The 24,883-nt window shown below is 35.9% G+C and overlaps 1 protein-coding gene across 1 annotated transcript in view; it reads left to right on the top strand.

Annotated features, from left to right (window-relative positions):
• RIMS1 (regulating synaptic membrane exocytosis 1) overlaps window positions 1-24,883 on the top strand; it is a 306,280-nt gene that overhangs the window by 261,547 nt on the left and 19,850 nt on the right. Inside the window, exon 27 of the mRNA XM_050972851.1 lies at window positions 5,239-5,471. Within this exon, the coding sequence (XP_050828808.1) occupies window positions 5,239-5,471 (233 nt within the window). The remainder of the gene's footprint in view (window positions 1-5,238; window positions 5,472-24,883) is intronic.

The raw sequence follows: 24,883 nt of genomic DNA, 5'->3' as shown, positions 1-24,883 counted from the left end.
ATATTTCACCCTAGGACAATCTAATATATGATCAATGTGCATGTTAAATCAATATGCAGTTCCAGTTGGTACAGACTGTACAAAATTATTATTTGATCAAACCAACTTTTGTGGTCTAAAAATTTCTTTTGACTAACTGGAGAGAATTATAATATAGGATATATGCTTTTCCTTTGTTTTGTAAAGCACCGTGCTTCAATCAATTTATTAAATGCTAATGAATATTTAATCATATTTTTTAAAAATTTACAGTAATTTATCTTGCAGCAAATGTAATATATCATATATAATATAAAATATAAATACTTTCTTAGAATGATAGAGAAATTTGCATAAATTAATTAATTGTTTGTATTTATTGATTATATATCATATAATACTAATAATATTTTTAGAAATTTAATGTTTCTCACTGTAAAAATATCTTCCCTTTGGTCCAGAGCTATTATGTGTTCGGGAGATTATTAGTATTCATGAGGTACCTCATTGCAAAAGGGTGCCAGAGGGGCCATGAGTGAGTACGTGGTGCTGCAGTCAGCAGGAGAGGGGGGAGGCTCAGTGGCTTGTGCTGCTGGGGGCCAGGGATTGTGCTGAGAGATTCAAGTTGCTGCAACTGCCTGAAAAGAACTTAGAACACCATCTGCACAGCAAGGAATACAGGGCATCATTTATTTACTCATGGCTCGCATTATTGGGAGAATGGGTGGAGTAAAAATGAGAGCTCATGAAAATAAACACCTAAACTATTCTTTGATACATCATCAGTAATTCTAAGAGAATGAAGGAAATGCTGTTTTTTTAGCAATGGCTAATCAGTGCAGATTTTTTCTGTGAAAGGATATACTTCCAGATATTACATAGGTGAGTTTATGGACAAGTATTTTTCTAGCTTTCTTACCACTGTCTTACTAACTTTCTTTTTCAGGCAGAATGTGCAGGGTTTTTATGTAATTACTGAGAGATACTGAATGTATGTCTATATGCCAATTTTCTCAGATCAAATGATTTGTCCAAATGCTTTTATGGATCTTGAATATGTTTATAGGAGTTATCTTTACATAGAAAGATATATAATGATGTAATACAGGTACTTGGCTCAATTTCAGTTCTATATAGTTGAGTGTGCTGTACTTTAATATAAACAAGTATTATCCACAATGCTCTTATAGCGTGCTCATCTTATAAAATTTGTTTCAGGGTTAATTTTTGTGCTAGTTTGGAACTCAAACTATTCTTTGATTAATTTTTTTTTCTTAAAATCTCATTCTTCATTCCTACAGATGTAACTTTCAGGTAGGGCAGCTTGCAAAACTGAATGTATTGCTTTCTTTCATAACTCTGATGGCTGACATGTGAATACAGGTGTGATGTCTTGTGTAGTTCAGGTACAACTTTAGATGGGATTTGTCTCAACTGCATAAGTTTTGGCAGGAAATAAAAGCATTTTTCTCTTGGTGGAGGGAGCAGTGCCCTCACTGCTGATGCAGGAACCTGGGGTAGTGTCTGTCCCCCATGCTGGGGAGGGTCCTCTGCTCTTGCTGGGATTAGAGGAAGGTTTTCTTTAGAAGTTAAATTAAATAAATTTTTTAAAAGTTAAGAATCCAATGACTCTTTTTCTGTGCTGAATATCTGTGAAGTAATACACGGGCCCTTGTAGGTTGTCTATAGCCATTCTTAATATGCACAACAATTATGTTGTTCTGACTGTAATTAGAAATACTTAGAAATAACATAAGACATTTGCCAAAATATTAATCAGAAGAACTGGTAAAGATCATAAAATAATTGTAAATAAAAGTTTAGTGAATTAATTAATTTATGAATTAATGGAATACACTGATAAATATGTTGCTCTTCATTATACTTCTACAGAGAACAATATTTATTTATTGTGTTGTGATAACTAGGTTTAAATATAATTTAATAATTTACCAATTTTAGCCACAAGCCTGTAAAAACTTGCACCTGCATTTAAATGAATCTGTTTATAATCCCAGCAAGTCTGGAAAACAAAATAAAAAATGAGGTATGTTATTATCAAAACAGCTAAGTGCAAAGGGATGTACTCATGCAGGTCCTCTTCTTTTTTGTGCTTCATAAATTAAACTCTAGCAGCAGTGAATAAAGCAAGAGTGTGAGCTTGGAACTTTTTCTTCAAGTGATAATCAGTAAGGTAATGGCAAAACATTGTGTTCTAAGTGTTATCAATTAGATGGTGTAAGAATGCTGAATTTTAAATGCCCATTCTTTTTCAGTTAATGAAAAAACAATAAACTAGCACAGGGATTAGATGAACACAAACCAAACTTAATCTGTTTGCTTTGTAATGACAAGAGGAAGTATTGGGCAGCTGTAGGATCCTTGGTCCTATCCCATTATGCCCATGTCTAGAAAATTAATGGCTATTTTGTACTAGTACACTAGAACATATATCTTAGGAAAGTAGAACTTCATGTTTGCAAGCCAAAGAAGTATAAGATTAATTTAAATTCTAAATTTCTCAGGTTTTTTTCTTAAGAAGAATCTTCTAGTTCCTTCTACCTATTGCAAAGAAAAATTAAATTTATATGAGTCTTTGAAAAAAGCAATTTTTTCTATTATTCAGAAGCTTTCTGTGTTCCCTGAATTAGTGAATTCATGTCAAAAATGTTTTTTTCCAAAACTTACAATACTATCTTTTCTTATTTCTCAGCTGATGGACATCACTGCCTCCTAAATATTAAATAAAGTGAGATTAGAGCATTTCAGGTAAATTGTAAAAAAAAAAAAGTGAAGGCTGGCATAAAAATATCATTCTTTTAGTATTTATTATTTTCATAAACACCTGAAATTCAGTAGAGCAAATTCAATAATATTTTAAATAATACTTTATTTGAATTGTAGATTTTATAGTCCATTGAACTTTAGTGCTAAAAATTGTAGGTTTATAGATTAGTATGTCACCAAAGCACATGTTAGTATAGTTCAAATGTCAACAGATGCTCTCAAAAGAAGTATTTACAGTTTCTCTCTCCTCTCTTACTGACATATTGATGCATAAACTCAGGAATTGACAGAATTGAGGACTCCAAGGCTCAAAAATGGGAACTAAATGACTACAGAAAGCTTTGAATGGAGGGGCCATTTTTGGCAACGTAGAAACAGTCACTGAAATGCAATTCCCAGTGCTGTTGGAAAGAAGTTGCCCACATGGAAAGGAGTTGTCCATGTCCAATCAAAGTAGGAAGCAAGATCTCTCAAAGTGAGGCCGGTGTGATTCTGCACTCTCCTTGAAATAGTGAAGTGTCTCTTGCTCCGGAGGAGAAACCAGTTAACAGTGTTGCCTTCTATCACCCTGGAGGCCTTTTCTTTGATACTTGTATATATGCATGGAAGATGGTATTTTTTGAGGGTTTTTTTTTTCCCATCTAAATTTCTTCCTAGAATGATTGAATATGTTTGTGTTTGTACTGACATTTATGTGAGAGAGTGTGAGGTGGGGAGAATGGTGATAAAATACAAAGGAATTCTACAAGGAAACTTTAAAATCCATATGTGCTATATTTTTGCCTTGCAAACCCAAAAGCCAGTCAATCAAGTTTCTCTGGGACAGGAGGGAACACGACAGAACCTATTTTAAGTTCAGTGTACCTCAGGTAGTCCACTGAAATGTGTTCTCAAATACTTTGGTGCATCAGGCAGCTTGTTGTGTTTGATGGTATGGGTGGTTTTTTATCTGAGCAAACAGGAGCAGATTCTAAGTGCTGAAGATGGGTAAAAGCCTATGAAGAGGTTGATAGTGATCTTTCTATTAAGTGTTGTCTAGTCAAAGACTTAACTTTTCCAACTTCATTTTCAAAGAATACTATCTATTTTTATGTGCTCTTACCTATGGTCACACATTAGTAACTCTTGGAAACTGCCAGTAAAACAGGCTACACCGTTTTAACTATAATTTAGGGATACAATTTTTTATACTTTCCTGGATCTGTCATGGGACAGGAGGGATTCAAACTCCAGCAGGACCCAGATCCATAGAAGTTACAGGGTATCATATTTTCTCCCATTGGTCCCTTAATTTTTCCCTGCCCTGATTTCCTATCTGTCTGAAACTTGCCATGACACAAAAAAACCTCTAACGCCACTCTTTCTAATTTTGACTGGGGGAGAGGTAGTGAGGGGTGGATGGGAATGGGGGACAGGAGCAGGCCATTGCATCTGCTGGGGAGGGAACTTGCTGGGAGAGACAGCAGGACTGTTGGTTAACAAATAAAGTTGACTTCAAAATACTGAAAAACTGAAAAAAAATTCTAAAATAGCATGTTATTGTTAGGTCTATTAATCAGCAACACAAGGTCAAGGAATTTCCTACATCCTTGGCCAGTTTAACAACTGCATCTGAAGTGAGTCCAGATGCAACTTAATTTTCTGCATCTCTACAGAGTGACAACTACTTTATATTGCCTTTAGAGTTAGGGCATTGCTTGGCCACAGCAGACTTAGGACTGGGTATTAGTATGCCCTGTGTGTATTTGAGACTGTTCTCTAAACCACATTTGTGAACACTTTATCCTGCCTTTACAGAGGAGCAGAAAAAGGATTTGTATAGAAACATTCAAATGCAATTCAATAGCTAAAGGAACTCGAAAAGAACTGCCAGAGTGGTTACTTTTCTGTCAATCAATGAAAATTCTAGTGAGTTATTAGGGATTTTGCCTCAAAATTATTTTGCCTTCATACTGTGATTATTGAACTTTCCTTTAATCAAGTGAAAGATTGAAGACCTAAAAAATACTGCATATTACATGATCTATGCAAAAAGTATAAAAATTTAGATGATATCTTTATTTCTCTTACGTCTTGAGGCTTTGGTGAACAGCACTGATAAGATGCATGTGTTAAACTACTGTTTAACTACTGTTAAACTAATTTTCTTTGGTTGTAAAATTGCAGTTCTATTTGTTTCTGTATTGTGGGAATATAGACAGGAAAGCTTCACATAACTTTTAAGTGTCTCTCTGTTGCTCTGAAAAACATGGGGAAGTGTTCATTTTCTTTGTTCCCCTTAAAGTGGAGGACAAGCAATAATATTGGAAATATGTACTCCAAGGAGCATCAAATTAAGCTTTTACTTGTGAACCAAATAAATGGAAACGTATCAAGACTTAAAATTATTTTACTGATTAAAAAAAAATGAGGCTTTTGGAAATGTAGTTACACAGACAAATTAACATGTTTGTTTTTACTTTGTAACTGTAGTACATTTACTCCTAAAATGCAAGGCAGACGGATGGGGACTTCAGGGAGAATCACAAAGAGCACAAGTGTGAGCGGAGAGATGTACAAGCTGGAGCACATTGACGGGAGCCAGTCGGACACGGCTGTGGGCATGCTTGGAACAGGTGGGAAGAAAAGGAGGTCCAGCTTTAGTGCCAAAGTGGTTGCCATAGTGTCTCGAAGGAGCAGAAGCACATCTCAGCTTAGTCAGACAGGTGAGTGAGACACACACTCTTTGGAAACAGGACTCTCACCAAACGTGGGTTACCATAATTTCATCTGTGGCATCCGTGTTACATGTATATGCATATAGACTGCTCAAGAGAGATTTTCCAGCTGTAAATAAATTCCTGAGATATTAATTTCCTTTGATTATTAAACATCTGCAAGAAACAATATACAATATCTTTTAGAATATGTGCTGTTTTCACTTTCCGTTGTGATCAATGAAAACTGTTGTCTCTTAGAAGCCGTGTTTACAGGTAGGCCAGGAAATGCAAAGAGACACATGCTGGTATCAGCAGTGGATAATGGTTTGCTTTTTATGTGTAGGAAATTTCTTATAGCTGAAAAGCTGAGTGTGAATGTGGGAACTGAAATCTGAGCAAATGAATGGCAGTTATGCAACTCGGATCAGAGGTTGTACCTATAGTGGCATAAAATATGTTTTTTAAAATTACTTTTGTTTTTTAAGTTGAGAGTTAATCCAATACTTTTTGTTTTTTTAAGTAATACTGCAAGTTGGGGTCAGTGATTTCAGATAAATTAGATGACAATATGATGCTTCATTAGGAGCAAAAGCCTTCCAACTCCTTATTGTGACTCCAGAAATCTTAAAAGCTTCATATCAGCATAGCCTCTAGGAACAAAAGCCCATATACAGAAAGATAAAAAAGGGAAGAACAATGTTTTAAAGTCCCTGTCCTGCTCCTGAACCCCAGTGAAGACTTCTGCTTTTGTCTTCACTGGGAGCAGGACTTGACCCTAAGGGTCCTTTCTTACTAAGAGAAGGAAAATGAAGAGGAAAAGCTTCAGCCTAGCATGCAATGCACTCCTATTTCAGCATTCCTCCTCTCACATAATCAGAGTATCTAAACTAAGGTAAGTAACAACACTGTTTATTTATATCATCAAATATTTCCCCCCTTTCCCCTGGTTTTCTTTGATTGCCAGATGAGCAGTAGAATTGATCCTTTCACAATTAAAGCTTGGTCAGCTATAACAAGATTGTTATACTTTTCTACACTACTCAGGAATGTTAAGCCAGTATATAATCATGCAGTTGAACCAAATGATAAATAAACCTGGTGTATTTGAAGCCCAGAACTGTAATTAATATTGTGTTGTTCAAGAATGCACTGTGACTAAGTATGAGACTAGAATATAGATAGTTGTACACAGTAAGATGCTATTGCAGATGTATCAGAATCAATGGCGTGCTCTGTAAGTAATAAAAAGTGGTATTGTCATGTAGGAAGGATTTCTACGCTGATATTTTAATCCACTTAAAATCTGAGCTGTGACTTCCAAGCAGTTCTCAGTATCTTCTATTTAAAGCTCATGTTTTTCTAATCCTCATAGAAAAGTAGTACAGCTCTCCAAGTTTTGCTTGGTGTAAATTTCAAAATGATAGGAATTTTGCAAGGAATGGAACTTCTATAGTTTTCCTGAAGCTCAAAGAGCAAATCAAATATGTAAAACATGATTATGTATTATTCATGATTGTAAAACAGTTTGGAATCATCTTTACTTTGTCTTGTTTTGGCTCAGGCTAAGAGTATGCACATAATCACAGGAAATAATCAGAGCAAATAAAAATGTGTCATTTTTTTTCAGCCACTAATTTTGAGTTTTGTCAAAAATCAGTGAATTAAATTAATGCATTTTTTAGAACAATACGCACATCAGACTTGAAAGATTTTCCAACTGACATTGTTGGAGAGTTAATACTCATGTCGTTAATCAGGGACCCATTTCCCTTCCTTCCTATATTATATGAGATGAGAGGAGAAACCTAAAAATGTCTATTGCATTTTATTGTGTTGTGCAACTCACTGATGTCTCCACTATTGAGAATTATAGAAAATTTCTGTTATGACAATATAATATATAATGGGTGCTTTTTTAAAATTTATTATGTGAAAATTGTTTCTAATAGTCAAGGTCTGAAGTTTTGGAACTGATGTGAAAATTTATGGGCCTCCAAAAGTGGCACCAAGTAGGAACTTCTGGGACAGATCTTCAGGAACTGGAGGTGTGCTGTTGATGCAATATATGTATTTTAAAGAAAGTATAAAAATATAGAAGTAAATGTGTAGCCTCCATGGGTTGTTCAGGTTTTATTTCTATGACTTGCATGACTGTAAGTAAGGGAAGCATGACAAAGACAGTTATTTGTTTCTGAAAACTCAAAATAGAAGATCAGAAATAAAAAGGCAGATTTTTTGAAAAGCATAGGTTCTATATTCTTATGGACTGAGTATATCTAAAATTCCAGTTTACTGCTGTCTTCAAAGCCAGTGAAGTTTATTGCCATCTCTCTTTTTCCACTTGAAGAAATGGTCAAAAATGGCTGCATTTGACTTTTTGTAGATAATTCTTCCTTTTAACATATTGCATGGGCTTGATGTTATATAAAAATGGAACTGCTGCAAGGTAGCTATTATTTATAAGATTTTATTTTCTATTCAGCTGAAAAAGGAGTGTGTGTGCATGAGCCTGTGCATACATGTTTGTGTCTACACATACACACATGGATTTCTTTGCACATATGGAGCAGATCATTGCATGTTGAAAGTTGGAAGGACCAGTAAACATTATTTTACACACCCTGTTCAGTGCTGTTGGAAAATATTTATTCAGAATATGTGCCTTATAGTTGGTCAGTGAAGAAATTGGTTTCTATTTTTTTGTAAATCTGCAATGAAATTATGTATTTTTGCTGCACCTTCCTTTTATCTTTAAGATTTCATAATACCTGTAGTAACTGTTCTGTGAAATCCCTACTTACTGTGTATTTGTTCATTGTGCTCACAAATGGATAGATTAGATAGTTCACCAGAAAAATCTTTTAATCTTCTGACAATATTCCTAATGAAAATCCAGCTCTTCTTATCACAGTTGCAAAGAAGAAAAAGAAAAGGGAAGAAAAAAGAAGCAAAACTCCCAAAATTACCACAGAAAATTGAAAATAGCTCCTGGCATACATAAACATTTTAGCTGTAATCCAACTTTTCTTGCTTTCTTTGTTTGCCTTATTTTGGTAAATAAATATATACATATATGCAGAATAAATATATAACTGCCAATTTTCTGAATACAGCAAACTAAATTTTAAATCACAGGAAAATAATAGGAAGTGAGATTAGAATAAGGAATCATCAACAGCTGTTTTGATTTTGTGTTACAACACTATTACCTTCTACAGAAAATCTTAACTAGCAGTTTCCATATCAATGAATGACTGAGGCCAGTATTGACCATACCACGTTTTGATTTGGGGTTCTAGGTTTATTTTGAATGAGATGAAAAGTTCTGTAATAGGAGGGAAGAATTTTATCACAGAATTTGTACCATATATAGAGACATAATAATGCATTTCAAAGTAGATAGAGGAAATGGGGGGTGCGTATCATCAGTAAAGAGTTCTGGAGAGAAGGAAAACCTTAATCTCAGATAAAAAGACATATTCCCATCCCTGGATCCCTCTCTGTTCTCCTGAGACAGACATGTGCCTGAAGAAAGCAAAAGAATTCCTCCCTTTTGCTTTCTACCCCCTGGTTACCACTCAGTGCTTCAGAAAGATCATCTTTCTGAAATATCATCTTCTTTGTAGAAGCACAGTTTTCTTCTCTTTAAGTGCCAGCAGTGGCTTGCAACTATTTTGACACAGACGAGAGTGGAAGAGATGCAGAGGAGAGAGCTAAGGAGCTTAGAAGAATGGGCAGCGTTTCTAGTTTGACATTACACTGATACCAGGTCAATTTTCTAAATGAACATACCTTGCCATGTTTATGGTGTGAACCACAAGGAGATTTTTCTGTGTAAAAACCAAAGTTATTTGCTTTCCATCTTCTGTTGGTGAAGTTCAACATCATCAACCTGAAACAAAGCCACAGGCATTATGTTTCAAAGACAGATTACATACCATGAAGCAGAGCTGAAATCAAGTGTTGTCACAAGGTGAAAACAGAATGAACAAAAATTCTTTCCATTTATGTGTGTCTCTGAAGTGGATACTTGGAGGGAATCTTGACATGTTTGTCTGCTTCCCTCAGGAAGTAACTTGCAGCCTGAGCAAAAACACTATCTTAGAACATATTTCCCTATGTAAAAACTAGAATTTCCTGCTAAAGTATATTTTCTGTGATTTTCTGTAATTTGCCCTATAAAGAAGTGGCTTTCTCTATGTTCTTTTGAATTGAGCTCCAAATTCCCAATTCCAGATAAGATTGTATCATCTAAGTGTGGAAATTGTCACTGAGCAGTAAAGTTCTGATAGTTGTGCATCCCACAGTATATCTGTGCTCTTTTTGTGAGCTCACTGCAGCTTGAAGAGCTCTTCCTCATCCAGTTGATTGCCCCATGTTTCACCTTCCAAGACTGGTCTCAAGGTGGCTTTCTCTCATGGTTGCATAAGTTGAGATAAGTTGGATAAGTAAAGATTTAGAAAATAAAATCTCATCCATTACTCTGTTGATGGAGACTATGATGGTTCCCTGGAGGCACTCAGTGACTGTAATTTCAGAGTAGACACTGCCATTAAGAAAAACAAAAAAAAAAAAACCCAAAACAACCAAAAAAACCCAAAGCCAAACAAATAAACCAACAAAACAAACAATCAAAAACCAAAACTACACATTTCCCCCCATCCCCCAGTCTGTTCATCTGTTCTTAATTTTCTCAGTCTTTTTTTGTTTGGAAATGCTGGTAGAGCTATTTTTCTGTCCATCCATGTAGTAATTTTGTGGTAAAATGAAAGATTTCTTACCAGTCTAGATGGTATGGACAGAAAAAGCAGACAATAAATAAGAAATAAAATATTCTAGATGGTGAAGGCCTTTGGGATAAAGATCGTTTATTTGTTGCCTTTCTTGAGAACACCATTGCTTCTTTGCATAAATCTGCTTCTTTCTTACAAGGGTTGTGGCAACCTTTTCATGCAGTGGTCAGGCTTTTTTTTTTCCCCCTGACATTTCAGATTGATTGATTGATTGAATGACAAGGATGCATTTTTTAACCATGATTCTTTTACCTCATAACGTGACTATTTTTTTTTTCTTACTGTAATGAAAGAAACTGTGCTTATTTGTAAGAAATAAGTACTAGACAAAAGTTTAAAATACTTACTTTATATTTCAAAAAATCATCCATTTTTATTAGACCGGATAGAAAACATGGGACTCAGTAAGGAATACTGGATGTCAAGAAGAAACCAGCAAGGATTCTGTTAGTTGAATTTAAAGACAAAACTCACAGGCACATTTTGTTGATATTTTATTAGAGCTAGTGTTTATGCTGCTAGAATATGATGATGAAAGTGATTTCAATGTCAGTTCCTGATAATCTAGGGAAAGGACTCTTGGGGATGGTCCTGTGAAGGGACGTGAGTTGGACTCTATGATCCTTGTGGGTTCCTTCCAACTCTGCTTATTCTGAGAACATTCTGGGATTCAGTGACAGATGAACCTGAGGATAGAATAGTTTTTCTGAGTAGCACTCACTGAATCACAGAATATTTACAGAAGAGGCTGAGTGAAAAACTGTGACAATTCAGATTGCAAGTTCATTCCTTTCGGAATGAGTAATGAAAATTTTCAGATGAAAAAAAAAAGCAAAAGAGTTCTTAAATCTGAAGGACAGCATATCAGAAACTGCTATAATAACAAATAGGTATAAATTGGTTACAAATAACTTTTATATTTGTATCAAAATTACAATAAAGTTTCTAACAGTCAGAACACAGAGAGAAGTATCTTAAACCTTTCAGAGCATTTAGCACAATAGGGAAAGAGCCTTTTTCTTTCTTTTTTGTTTCTTATCTAGCATAATACACTTTTGCTGTTTTCACAGGATTTCTTTTCTGATATCACTCTTTTGTATTGCCATCTCTTCTTCATCCAAGGGGACTGTTAGAAGTTACCAGATTTTCTAATGGCAGTTTCAGAAAATTAGCTTGGAATTACAGCTAATGTTTACCTCACAGATTTAACCTGCTCTACTGTAAATCACATGTTGCTCTCTGTTTTCTTAGAGGAGGATTTCCAAGTATCTGCTTGTGCTGGGCATTGATCTCTGCAAGAATGCTTCATATTTACACATGAGCTTCCTTACCTACAGCTATCTCTGTTTCATTATCTTAAGTCTGTAAGGTTTCAAAATCTTTTTCCTAACTTTAGACTGTGTGTTCTTGAAAAGTAAATTTCAGCAGCCTAGCAGAATTGTGGTGGTCTGTCCTGCAGCTCCCTCATTAGCCTTGCTTGTCTGTTCAGTATTATCTCTGTGACAGTCTTCCTATCTGGGTTGGTTTTTTTGCCAGAGCAGCCCCTTAGAGTTTGCTCTGCATAGTTGTGATGATCTATAAAGGCTCTGTTGCACAAAAAAAAGAATGTAGGGAGATTGACATGTAGAAGGATTTATCTTTTCAGCCAATCTAAAAAAGTCTTAGGGATGGTCATAGTGCTTTGGGGATGGTGACAGGATCTGGGCTCTGCACCTGACACCCAACAGGAAAGAGCAACCCTGGTCCCAGGAAAACTCTGAGCTGCTCCTGCACCCAAATATTTCTGCAGCAAGGGGTGGGGAAGAAGGGGAGGGCAATGAGCAAACAGATGAAGAATATTGGAAAAAAAAGAAAAATACCTGATTCTTTTCATAAGAGGAACTCTTTTTTCTAGTAATGATACTCAGTTCTTTGAAGCTCTTGAGTGAATGTAAGCATGTTCTCTTTTATTTACTGTTGCCGTCTTGCTGAGGAATTCACTACCCTTAATAGAAACACAGCTCAGTTCCAGTTACTCATCTTCCAAAAGATTTCCTAATAAGGGCTAGTATTTTCAAAGTTCCACTGCTCTGTTGAATTAGTGCTACATGTGGTTCTTTTCCTCTTTCCTGAAATGCAAATTGTGACTTTTTCTCCTATTATGCAGTTGCCTGACTTGTACTCAAAAGTATTGCTCTGCTTTTGCATTTGCAACTTCTCCCTAGATTTTTAAATACAGATATAACTGCAGCAATAACTGTTCTTAGGGCTATATCCAATATGTAAGTATTATGGGGTTTAGGAAAATGTATATCTTTCCAAAAGTATAATCTTTATTATGCCTGAACTGTCATGCATGTCTTGTATAATTTCAAAATATGCCAAATGTATTTAATAAGTGTAGCTTCACTGCTATGTTTACATTGTATTTTCTTATGAAAGGCCTTAGAAAAAGGCCTACTTAGAGTTCTGACTATATTTAACTGAGCTCTGTTTAAAGAAGATTTTTATTTGATTTCTTATCTGATTCACACTATGTTCACAAGCTTTACTTTGTGCAAGTATAAACACAGAGTTGAAATAATACCAAAATTATGACAGAAAAAGGAAACAGAGTGGTGCCAAAGGACTACCAAAAGGGAAGAAAATTGTACTCTCTTCACATTAAAAATTTCTGTGTAAGTGCCTCTCTCTAAGAGAATGTCAGTCTAAAACTTGTATTTTATTACTTTTCATATGCTTCTTGCCTGATTAGATGCACAGACTGTGTTCTGGAACTGGGAGAATTTTAGAGTACCTGTAGTCATTCAGAGGAATAATGTTCTTCCTCTGTGGCACAGGAATTCACTCCTTTCTCATGGAAGAACAAAGCCTTCTTTGTTTAGAGTCAGATGACTAAGCTTAATTTTGATAGACCTGATTTATTTTTATTTTTTTTTACCTTTCAGAAGCAGCCCTTTTCTTATCTAACACAAACCTTGATTCTTTTTTTTTTTTTAATTTAGATAGCCTGTTCAACACAATATTTCAGATACAGTTATCATATCTAAATCCAGTAGGGCCAAGAAGTTATGTAGTTTGGTAAATTTTAGAAAACAAAACTGACTTTGTAAAAAACCTTTTAAGTTTTTTGGGTTTGGGTTGGGTTTCTGGTGGGTTTTTTTGTTGTTGTTGTTGTTTGTATGGCTTTTGGGGGGGGGGTTGTGGTTCTTTGGGGGCTTGTTTTTGTTTCATTTATAGAACATTTTTAAAAATCATGCTTTTGAGGATAAGATATTGGTAGGCTGAGTTTAAAAAATGTTCATTTACTGAATCTAAAGAAGTATTTGATTTAGAGGTATTATTTCAATCTTATTAGGACTTATACATGTGAGTGGGAAGATAAGCTTTGAGAGTTTTTTCAGTAAATTTTTTTGGCTAGGAATAGAGCTATTAGCAACAGAATCTAAATAAAATGCAATAAACCTAACCTAGGACAAAAAAACTGTTGTTTATGAGAGGTTTTCAAGGAAAATAATGATAATGATGATGATAATAATATTAATAAAGCTTGCTGATTTTACTGCAGCTGATTGTGTTAGTGTATTTATTAAAAAAGCTGTATACATATATAAGTCTGCAATACAGCTAATGGCCCTTAGATACTCCAAATTCTGTATCCTAAGTAAGAAATATGCAGAACTCAGTAAAGTTATGGAAAAAATATTCATATAAATTAAAAAAAATTCAAGCTATAAAGGTAGATAAAAAATTATTTCCAGTCTAAAATTTTATGATTCAATCTTGAAAGGACAAAATTTAGTTTGAGTATTTCCTAAAATATGAATAAATATGAGTGACAGTTTTAAATAAAATGCTACCAGTGCCAGAGCAGGTATCAGTTCACAAAACATTTCAGTGTTGCTGAATCTTTTTTATTCTTTAAAATATTTCAGCTAAAAACTTTCACCCAGCTTTGCAGAGCCCTCTTGGTACATAGACTCTACATCAGGAACTTTGCATATGGATAGGAAAGAGTCTGAGCACACCTGAGGCACACTCTTAAAAGCAACTCCCTTCTCCAGTACTTTTCAGCTATCAGGAAGGGAGGTTGGGTTCAGCTGGCTGAGAACCAGGTAACAGCAGCCATGCAGGACACGAGTGCCAGATGATAAACAGGGACAGGCACTGGCCTTGGACCCACAGGCATCAGTCAGGCAGTGTTTCTGCTCCCCAGGGCTACTGGCCAGTCCAATGTTGACTTTGTTTCCAAGAAGAGAAGGAGCAGCAGTTTAATGTAAACTGTGTGACAAAGGAATTAGATCTCTGATTGTATAACTTTTATTACCCAGAGTACTCTTCATACCCTAGATGGCATATAAATTAAATTAACATAAGTAATAACCAATTTGACAAGTCTTAAAATAGAACAGAGATAGAAGAGATGAAAACAAGCACCTCATATTACTTGCTTGTCCCAGCTTGCTTCCTAACAACCAGTGTGACACACAAAGAGAAGGGAAAAGGGGAATTGAGGCACCCAATTAGTTTCTTCTTCTTCTTCAGTACACAGCTCGGCTCTTCAGTGGCATCTGCTTGCACTTCATGCATAAACAGGGCTGGTGTGCAGTGGCTTTTGTCCCCTGGAAACATCTGCTCCAGTGCTTGTGAATGGCTTTCACCAAAACATACCAGAAGTGATTGCTTTCTCAGCAAATCAGTCAGAATCTAGTGAGAATTTTACAGGTTCATTTTTGAATAGATCCTTTTATTTTTATGTTGTCTTTTACTTTGTACATGTACCAGTATTTAAAGTATTAAAATTAAATTTTGAGTGATTTTTGACCACTCCATTTTAGCCAGTTTATTGCATGTTAAATTTTCTTCAAATTGCCAAGAAAAGACAAAGAAAAAAAACAATCCCAGGAAGTCAGAGATGATGGGATCTCTACAACTGGCATAGTGTCAAAGTACAAATTTTTTTTTTTAGCAACTGTGGCATATTTTTACCATTTTCATTAGGTGAGAATTGCTTTGAAATTACTCAATATTTATAGACATACTTGATGCTCACAGACAACCACTCACATATAGTTTACTTCATTTACCCATACAGCCATTTTTCATATTGCAAAAATTCAGTTTCTGGTGTCTAATCACTTCAAAAGGTTCACTTTACCAGGAATCTTAGAAATGAGATGTTTTAATTCTTGGAAGCTCTAGATGTCTGGCTGTCCTGGCAGAAATTCTCTGTGTGATGGAAGCTTGGCTCTGCTTCAGGTTGAGCCAGGTCAGTGCTAAGCCCACAGGAGGCAGTTGTCCTTCTGCTTTAATTCTGTGATCTGTGAAGCACAGAAGTTTCATGGCTAGATAAGATAGGGTGGGTGTCCAAAACAGTTCCTGCCTTTGAAGCTTGGGTTAACTAGGTACCTTTGATTTTGTGTGGTGCTTGGAAAGTATCAGTGTGAAACACTACTAAAAGTCTGGGGGTGTGGTGGTGGTAGTGGTGGTGTGTTAATAGTGGATTTTGTGTCTTTGGGAAAAGAATCAGTATCTTGGGAATACACTTATTTGTGATGACTTCTCTGATTTCAGAACAGAACTTGTCAGACTGACAAGTTATCTTAACACAGGTGCGTGCAAATGGATTTCCTGTTTACAGAGCATGTTAAAATATCCAAATCTCTTCCAGGCAGGAATATCAGGGTTGCTGTTTTCATTACTTTTGCTTTCACATGGCTCTTGGTGGCTTTATTTATAGTTCTACCTTTTGATTAGATATGATGGTGTAAAGTGTTCTCAGAGCATAGCCAGACTTTAACACTGAATTAATTAGCAATAGATGTGACCTAGAATTTAAGTATAAAAGTAGATAAGTTTGACCCATTACTCTGTCTTTAAAAGTTATTCTACTAATGATCTTGTGTCTGAACAGCATTTTTCTAGAGTTCATGGTCAGGACAGGGTGAGGAGATTTCTTTGACAAGACTCATCTGCTTTCTTCAGTCTGGACTCCAAACATTAACTGGGAAAGATGTTCAAGGGGCATAGAAAAAACCTCCAGGTTTTATACTGGTAGGGTTGATTTGCTTTCTGCATAATTAATGTTCTCCATTGAGGTAGTATTTTTTGCTGGAAAATAAATAATTCACCAGGAAAACATTTTGAGGGAATCAGTTGTCTTTAACTTAGAGGCGTACCATGTTAGGGACCAGATTCTTCTGCCTAGGTAGAGATACTCCACTGCACTGCCAAGGGGTCGTCACTTCAGAAAGGTCACACACAGGATCCAATCTAGAAACCAAACCCTGTCTCCAGAGTCTCAGTAATGGTCCTTGTGAGGCACAACCACGCCAAGAGCTGCGTTTGGAAAAACTGAGTTGCATTGATATTGTGCTTGCTTTTCCTCGGATGTTGAAAAACTCACAGCTCTGGCTACATATCCCAGCAAGAGAGCTATCATCTCTAGCATGTGCTGGAACAGGCAACTTTAATATATTTATGCAGGGATTATAGTCACAGATCAGGAATTAGTTCATAAGAGTTGAACCTTTGTCACTGACTGGGGAATCCAGGAGAAAAAGTTACTGAGAAAGGTGGTGGAGAAACTGTGATGAGTATGAGTAGCTGTTTACAGTTTTCTTTGACAGCATTTACATAATTGCAAATACAGTTGGATTTATTCTTTCACAAGAAGTATTTTTATACTCCATGGCTGCATATAGGCCTTTACCCTATACTCTGCTTCATGGAGATAGCTATGTTTATAGCCAGCTTGGGAACAATGTCAAGAAATTTTATGGGATCCCTTTTTAGCCAAGGTGCACACTCTCCCAATCTGCTTCACGGTAGTTTCTGGTCCAAAGTTTGCCCATGGCCAAAATCTCAGGAGAATGACTTTTCCTAGAAATCATCTTTAGATTGTAGCATGCTACCACAATGCCATTTAAGTGATTTGGGCCAGGGGACACTCTGTAAAGGGCAAAAAGCCCCTCTCCAGTCCTAGCCTTTGTGGTCCAGAGACAAATCTTTCTGTGCAAATGCTGGTGACTGAATATTTGAAATAATGTATTGTTTAATTTTAAAAAATTAATTTTTAATTAAAAAAACAAAAAATCCAAGGTTGCATCTAGAAAGACTTGAGCACAAATCTTCCAGCCAGTGATTCCCACTGCTCAGCTCTTCAAGGATTCCTATGAGTCCATCTCTCTCAGATTGTGTTTTTCTCAATAGACCTACATGGTACAGCTGTACTTCAGGAGCTGGAGAGGGATTGTGGGATATAGGACATGAACCCTGACCTTGACAACTAGAAAGGTACTGTTTTTCAAAGAAATGGACCAGGAACTGCAGTCAGAAAGGGTGGGAGTAGTCCAAACAAGTATAGGTGTACACAACGTAGCTGTCAGTTCATCCCTTCGTCACTTTGCTTGCTTTCTAGGCAGCAGAAAGAAATGTTCACTTCAATGCATGGTTTAACCATCCTCAAGTAAATGTCTAAAATAGTAAAAACTAAGTGCCCCCTAAAATGTCTGGTTTTCTGTATATGTTCTAAAAGGAGTCTGACATGACTAGCTCCAGTGCAACACTATAAACACTTGAAATTTAGTCAGCTGAGTCTTACCTGGCCAGTGACCAGACCCCTTTATTTCTGCTCCCAGCCCTTTCCTTGGTCCCCCTCAGAAACAAGGGCTTTCAGCTGCCTCAATCCTTCATGTCCTGTGGCTGAATCCTGCCAGGTTTTCTCTTGCCTGTCTTGCATGGAGGAGAGGCAGAGGACAGAGGTGCTTGGATAGAGGAGGTCTTACTTAACCACCTCTGGGCTACACAAAGTAGCCACATTCTTGTTCTTGCAGCTCTACATGCAGTAAGCAAACTGAGTCAGAGCACCAGGCTTGAACCTGATGGGTGATAGCTGAGTGATAGCTAAGTTCAAATTACAAATGCAGGATTGCCTTTGGCACACCTATTTTCCATAGGTACAACTGTCTTAAGATTTCTGATTCTACTTTTGTAAATTTTGTTGAGATGCTGTAAGGCTCTACCCTCATAAGTGGTTTCTCTCATATGCTCTGCTGATTGCTCAGCATCCATAAGGTGTCAAGTCAGCTTTCTAAGATTCTGTGTGAATGCAAGGCTCTGTGTGAATGCTAATCAAGAGGCACAGTTATGTGTGTGTCCATGTCATATTTTGGATTAATTGTTTGCACGAAAGGAACCATTAATATGTTTAAAAAAGGTGAGATTGTCAGCCTCATAAGTGGTGAAAAATCTTTAAGAAGCCCATTGGTTAATTGTTTTAAATGTGATCAAATGTCTGGTGATCTCCTTCAGTATCCTACCTCTTTTGATGAGGAAATGTCATCATTAACACTAATCCTATGTAATTGCTATGAATCTTTCCAGTCAAAACAAAAACAGAATAGATGGAAATGTGTAGATGAAAGTGACACAGTGAGTTGTAAATTTATTGTACTTTGAATTAGTTGTGCTCTCAGCACAGCTGTCATGATCCAAGCCTTTCATACATTGTTATCAGTCAAGTAGAACATGTAATAACAGCACCTGTGATACAATATTTATGATGTATGTATAAGTACTTTAATAATTATTTTCTTTGTGTACCATTAATAAATTACTTCTTTCTAGGCTATGGAACTGCCAGTTTTTGCATGCTGGGAATACAATAATACAATAATACAATGCTCTTAATCTTGACAGGACAACTGGGGAGCACAGCAAGCTGCAATGTGCTGTCACTCTCCCAGTGCTGCCCTGTGCCTGGTGCTGGTACACTGAGCAGTAAATATGTTCTCTTAGTCTTACCTGGGGGTTGTGTGCCAATGCTTTTGCCAGTTCTATGCTTCTTAGTATTGTTTAAATATTACTTTTTGCTTATAGTTGCAAATAGTCTGTTGCTAAAAGAGCAAACAATATTTGGACAGCATGAAGTTTAGTTGAGTTAAAAGTGAGGAAGAGAAACAGGAAGGCAAATCAAATGTCCAGCTGGATTGGATGGTTGATCCCATGAGGGAGGCTGAATGACGGAGGAGACTGAGATGGAATCTCATCAATGTATATGAATATCTCAAAGATGGGTGTCAAGCAAGGAGTAACAGCCATAAACTAAAACATCAAGAGTCCCACCTCAGCATGAGGAAGAACTTGTTTACATTGAGGGTGGCAGAGCACTGAACAGGCTGCCTGGGGAGGTTGTGGAGTCTCCCTCTCTGGGTGCATTCAAAACCCACCTGGAGGTGTTTCTGTGTCACCTGCTCTAGGTGACCCTGCCATGACAGGGGGTTTTGTCTGTATGATCTCCAGAGGTACCTTCCAACCCTAACAGTTCTGTGATTCTATGGTATAAATTTAGGGTGACAGATGTGACATCTCCTGACTTTCTTCTCATGTTTTGCTCTCTATCTGTGTTCATGTGGTGCCCATGACTACATTATTGACAGTAATTATGACAGAAGCCATATGCCATAGAGAAGTAGGATCATCAATTTTTGTTAAAAGAACTATGTATGAAATGAAGTTGCAAAACTGAGAAGTGAAAATTGATGCTTTGCATTGTAACATTCTTTTTCCACTAAAAGAGCTTCCCACAGGCATGCCAGTCAACATGTTAGCTGCACAGGTAGTTACTCTTTATGCATAAAAATGGTCTCTTTGTTGGTGGGCTATGCTTATTTTTAACAAATCAATTGTCTTGGGAGTTTGATGCTTAAAAATCCCATTGATTTCAAGGCTTAAGAATTTAGCAGCCCAATAAGACTGTTCTGTAGAGTAAAGAGATGATGTTTTGCAGATTTTTTTTCTGTTGTTCAAAATTTTCTGTTCTCTTAGAGTTGTAGTAGGAGTATAGCAGTCATTTTGCAATCCCAATTGGAGCAAGAACTGCTATGGCTGCTATTTAAATATGTACTGTCGGACTTTGTAGTGCAATTTATTTTATGTGCTCTTAATTTATGTTATGAATTTTATAGTTCATGTCAGACCTCTTTAGTAGTTGTGATGGTTCTTTGTTCTTTGCATTGTTGGGAGCCGTAAACCTTAAAGTATTTTACAAAGGAACAGTAAGTGCCATCGTCCCATTTTATTGAGGAGCAAACTTCAGGACTGCAAGTGATCCACTGAAAACCCCACAGTCTGCAGAAGAGCCAAGACTTCCTAAAAAGCTTACAACTTTAACTGTGAGATTAAAAGATATTTGCAACTGTTTGACAGTAACATAGTGTGTGTGTATGTGTGCAAGCACTTGTGTGTAATCTTTAACAGGGACATTGTTTTAAGGAAAGAACCTGTGGGACATTAAATTTTCATACTTTAAAACCCATCTTTATATCAGTTACATATTAAACATGGTTAATAATGTTTACAATATAAACCAGGACAGTGTTAGCTTTCTTGAAATTGGGATCTGTGTCTGAAAGCAATATAATGTTTGATGCCCAAGTATGCTAAAGTAGGACTCAGCTCTGTGCTGCTGGGGTATAATGTGGGCCGGCTTCATGTCTTCATTTCTTGTGTCCTCCCAGTAAGAATGTTTCTGCTTGGGGAATTTTAATGAATTACTCTTTAGAGGTTAATTGCTTTAATGGTAAACACCACAGATCAGTCCCTGCAGTATTCAGTTAGCTAAATGAGCAAGTAGCGGTACCTGATTAGTTGATGTTTTTTAGTGATATTATAGAAGGAATGTTGATCACAAGCTGAGTCAGGACCTGACTGTAAGAAGACTCCCAAGACTATGAAGAAATGCATAGGATATGTGAACAGGTCATTAATCAAATTAAAACAGATTCATCCATCACTGGGTTGCCTTGCAAATGTGTATGTTTATACTAACATCCTTTTGACTGTTCTTTCAGCTCATGTTTTGTACTTTAGAACATAATAGCATGGTGACATCTGCTATCCTACTTCATGGCACAGTGCTGGACTCTCTGTAACAAGATGTTTTCATTACAATTGCTAGCTTTTTTTACCAAAATAAGAATGATCACTGTCAAAATAATCCTTAAAAAAATACCTGAAAATACTGTGGTTAACTGCCTTGCTGAATAGGAAGGTGCTATGATAAGAGATCACTTAAGTGTATACAAGATGTTCTTCTACCCTTTGTAATTCTGAAGAAAAGCAAACCAGAATTTCACCACAATTCTGGGTTGGTGCTTTATTTATCATTGTGTTGTTGGGATGAATAGAACAGAACATAATATAAAGTCACAAATTGAGAGTTGTATTAAAAGCATATGACTTTTTAATATAAATCATATCCTAGTAGCAAATATTTCAAATTTTCAGGCAGCATTGTTCTGGAACAGGAGTTAATAGGCAAGTTAATTTTGGTTTCTAAAGTGTTTTATTTTCCTCACTGTTGAAATAAATAATGCCACAGTACAAAGTATTGGAATTTTCTTCAAACATGATGTATTAAGTATCCTCATGATGATGAGGTCCAGTCCTATGTATGCTTCCTGGGGAATAGCCCATGGAGATCTACACATGATGAACTTGGACTTGGTAAACATTTTGCATGTTTTTGTGAATATGTAAGACAAAAAACTTCTTCTGGATGTAGGGGAAAAGAAAATACTTAACAACACAGTGCACTTCAGATGTCCTAAATAACCCATGCTTTTATATTTAGTTTGATATAGTCAGTGACCCTGTGTAGACCAAAGTTCCTCTGAGGATGACAGAAAAATGTATAGAAAAGTTAAGGCCTTTGAAAAAGTTTTGGTCTTCATTGGGCATCTTCCTCTTTCCCAACGTGGCATTAAACATAGTGCAGTCTTCAGAGAAGACCACCACTGGGTAAGAGTTAGAAAAATTTATTTTACTTCAACATTTCAATGGAAAAAACCATAATTTTTTTAAATAATTTTTCTGACTATATATTGGAAGATCTTGACTTGAGAGAGATGCTTTCAATTTTCCACTAGAATATGTTCTTGTTAAAAATTAAATACATATATTAGAAGCTGAGGAAGACAGGAGATATCACAAATAAAATATTATTTTGAAGAGAGTATGCAATCAGGCAAATTGTATGAAAGGATTATTAAGTAAAAAAAATTTTAGCTTCAGTTACATTGGCTTCTGTTACCACTGAATTGCAGATTAAAACTCATTTCAAAAGAAGTGTAGATTGTGTTCATTACATATCTTTGGTGCTATGTCACTAACAGATAAGGTAAATCTTGTTATTACAGACTCTTTTTCCAAAATATTATTTTTCTAATACCTGACATACTAGTTTTGATATTTTTCATAGCCTTAAGATGGTATGTTTAATAACATATAATTATGGTGATATAAAGACTGGAAAATAGTTATTAAAATATCTATGTATGATATTTAAGTTTATTCAAACTCACTTGTACATTGTTCTTATTCTGGCAGTAGCTATTTCTTTTAATATGTCAAGGAGCTTCACAAAATTTCTGTTTTTTGATATTCGCATGCTCTTGATGTCATATTTCATTGTTATTTTATTGGAAGTTAGCTACCAGTTAGATAATTGTGTTATGTCCAATCAGACCTTACTTAGGAAGGTAGTAATACCAGCTTTATATAAACAAGCCAGGCTGTATGCACTTTTTATTAGTTCTTTTATCTCAAATCTTCTGTCGCATTAGATTCTGTTGTACCCATGGAGTTTTTAAAGTCTGACCTTTTATAGAGAGTATAACAACAAAACAGCATGTTTCCTTAAATAGTATTTCCTAATAATAAAGCAAGACAGTTTTCTGATCTTAGATTTTACCTTATGTGATTTTGATTTATTGTGTACATAGGAATTATTTTTTTCTGTGAATATATAATGTTTAATCCTTATTTTGACAGCATCTTACCTGTGTGGAATTTATGTGTCTTACTTTTCCCTGCTATTTATTTGGCCATTGCTATTTTTATACCAACCTGTACTTAATAGCAGCCACCCTCTCACACTTAAAACACACCCAAAAAGAACTACTCTCATTAATGACCACAATAATCCTAAGCAGCAAATAGAGGTTTATCTCTCAGCTCCAAGAAAAAATACTATCTGAAATAATTTGTGTAATAGAGATAATAAGAGATTAGTGCATCTGTTTCAAAGAGCCTGACCTTCAAACCATTAGCTCTGCAAGATTCAAGCCCTATGGTGTAATCCTGCTATGAAAGGCAAGTTTGTTTTATTTTGTATTTTATGATCTTCATCCATGAGCTAATATATATGGAAATCCCTGGAAAGATGTAGCACTACTTGGCTTGAGTAATAGAGTCTAAAGTTTCTGTAAAAGGCAGGTTTCTGTTTAACCAATAGAAAGTCTAGAACCATGAAAATAAGGTTTGTTAATTATATTTTGATTTTGTGCTGTGTACTCTGGGGAGCCATCTTTTTCTCTGCTATCTGAAAGTAAATTCAGAATTCGAAATCTGTGCTTCATACTGGCTGATAGATTATTGCAGATGTTTATTGTTATGATGCGGATTTGAAAATTTCCCTTTGTACAGAGCTGTGCAATTTTCTGCTGTCCTTTCTCATTTTCTTTGGTGCCGATGCTGATGTGCAAGTTTTATTTTCCAGTTTATCATTAAATGGTTGTTATTTCTTCAGCTGTGATAGGTTTGTTTGTGCCCTCAATATCAATACAGCAGGAAAATTTAATGCTCAATCATAGCATCTGCTTTTGAGTAATATACAGGGAAGAAAATGGCCTGTTAAATAGTTCAGAAGTAGTGAAATTAGTTCAGAAGAAGTGAAATTAGCTTTGTATTGTATTTTTGTTATTAGCATACATGGAACAACATTTCTGGATATTGTATTAGTTCAAGACAAGTGAAGCCTTTGATCCTTAAACTTACTGGTATTCATGCACAGTTGCGTTAAAATATGCCTTTCATATAATGTTCTGTTTTAGTTGGCACAGCAGTCTGGAAGTGCTTTCACTTCAGAAATATCTAGAAGTTTGGGAGGGAATCAGGGTTTTTTCTGTAGAGATAGGCTGCATTAGCACCAATATTTTTTTTCCCCATCTCATTCTGCCTTGTGTTTGAAAGGGCTTTAAAATTTTGTAAATGCTCACTCTCTGCTGTTATTTATTGGCTGTAATTTAGATACTCTCAAATATTTTATTATATATATGGCTAATTCTCCCATGTGCTTATATTTCTCTTAGCTTTTTATCATGTTTGTAACAGATTATTTATAGGATAAATCTATTATAAAACAATAAAAAATCTTGCTTTGTTGTAAAAAAAAGTGGCATTTACCAGGGAAATACCAGAACAACTCTTTCTGAATTCATGTGCTTTTTGCCTCATGTCTGTTGACTGTTGTCTCATCTGGTTCTCCTTTGAGAAAGGCAAGTGCTTCCTTGCTAAGCAAGGTTTGTAACCAAGAGAGGAGAGCTAGAGAAATGAGAAATGAACAGCCATAGGGACTGCAAAAATAACCTGTAATTGTCTTTGATGGCAAAATGCAAGGTGTTACAGAAAATCCTGCTGTCTCACACTGCTCCCTACCTTGCCCAGATATCAAAGCAATACTGATGACAGGTTTTTGTGCTGGTCTCTGTCTGTGGCACAGCTGAACTTTTATATCTTGTCAGTAGTGTTTTTCTCAGAGTGTATTTGATAATGAACACAAACCAGCAATTTTGGATGCAAACC

Source organism: Serinus canaria, chromosome 3 (assembly GCF_022539315.1).
Source record: "Serinus canaria isolate serCan28SL12 chromosome 3, serCan2020, whole genome shotgun sequence".
NCBI classification, from domain to species: domain Eukaryota; kingdom Metazoa; phylum Chordata; class Aves; order Passeriformes; family Fringillidae; genus Serinus; species Serinus canaria.
The sequence above is the reverse complement of the archived record's forward strand: the minus strand, read 5'-3'. Positions and strand labels throughout refer to the sequence as shown.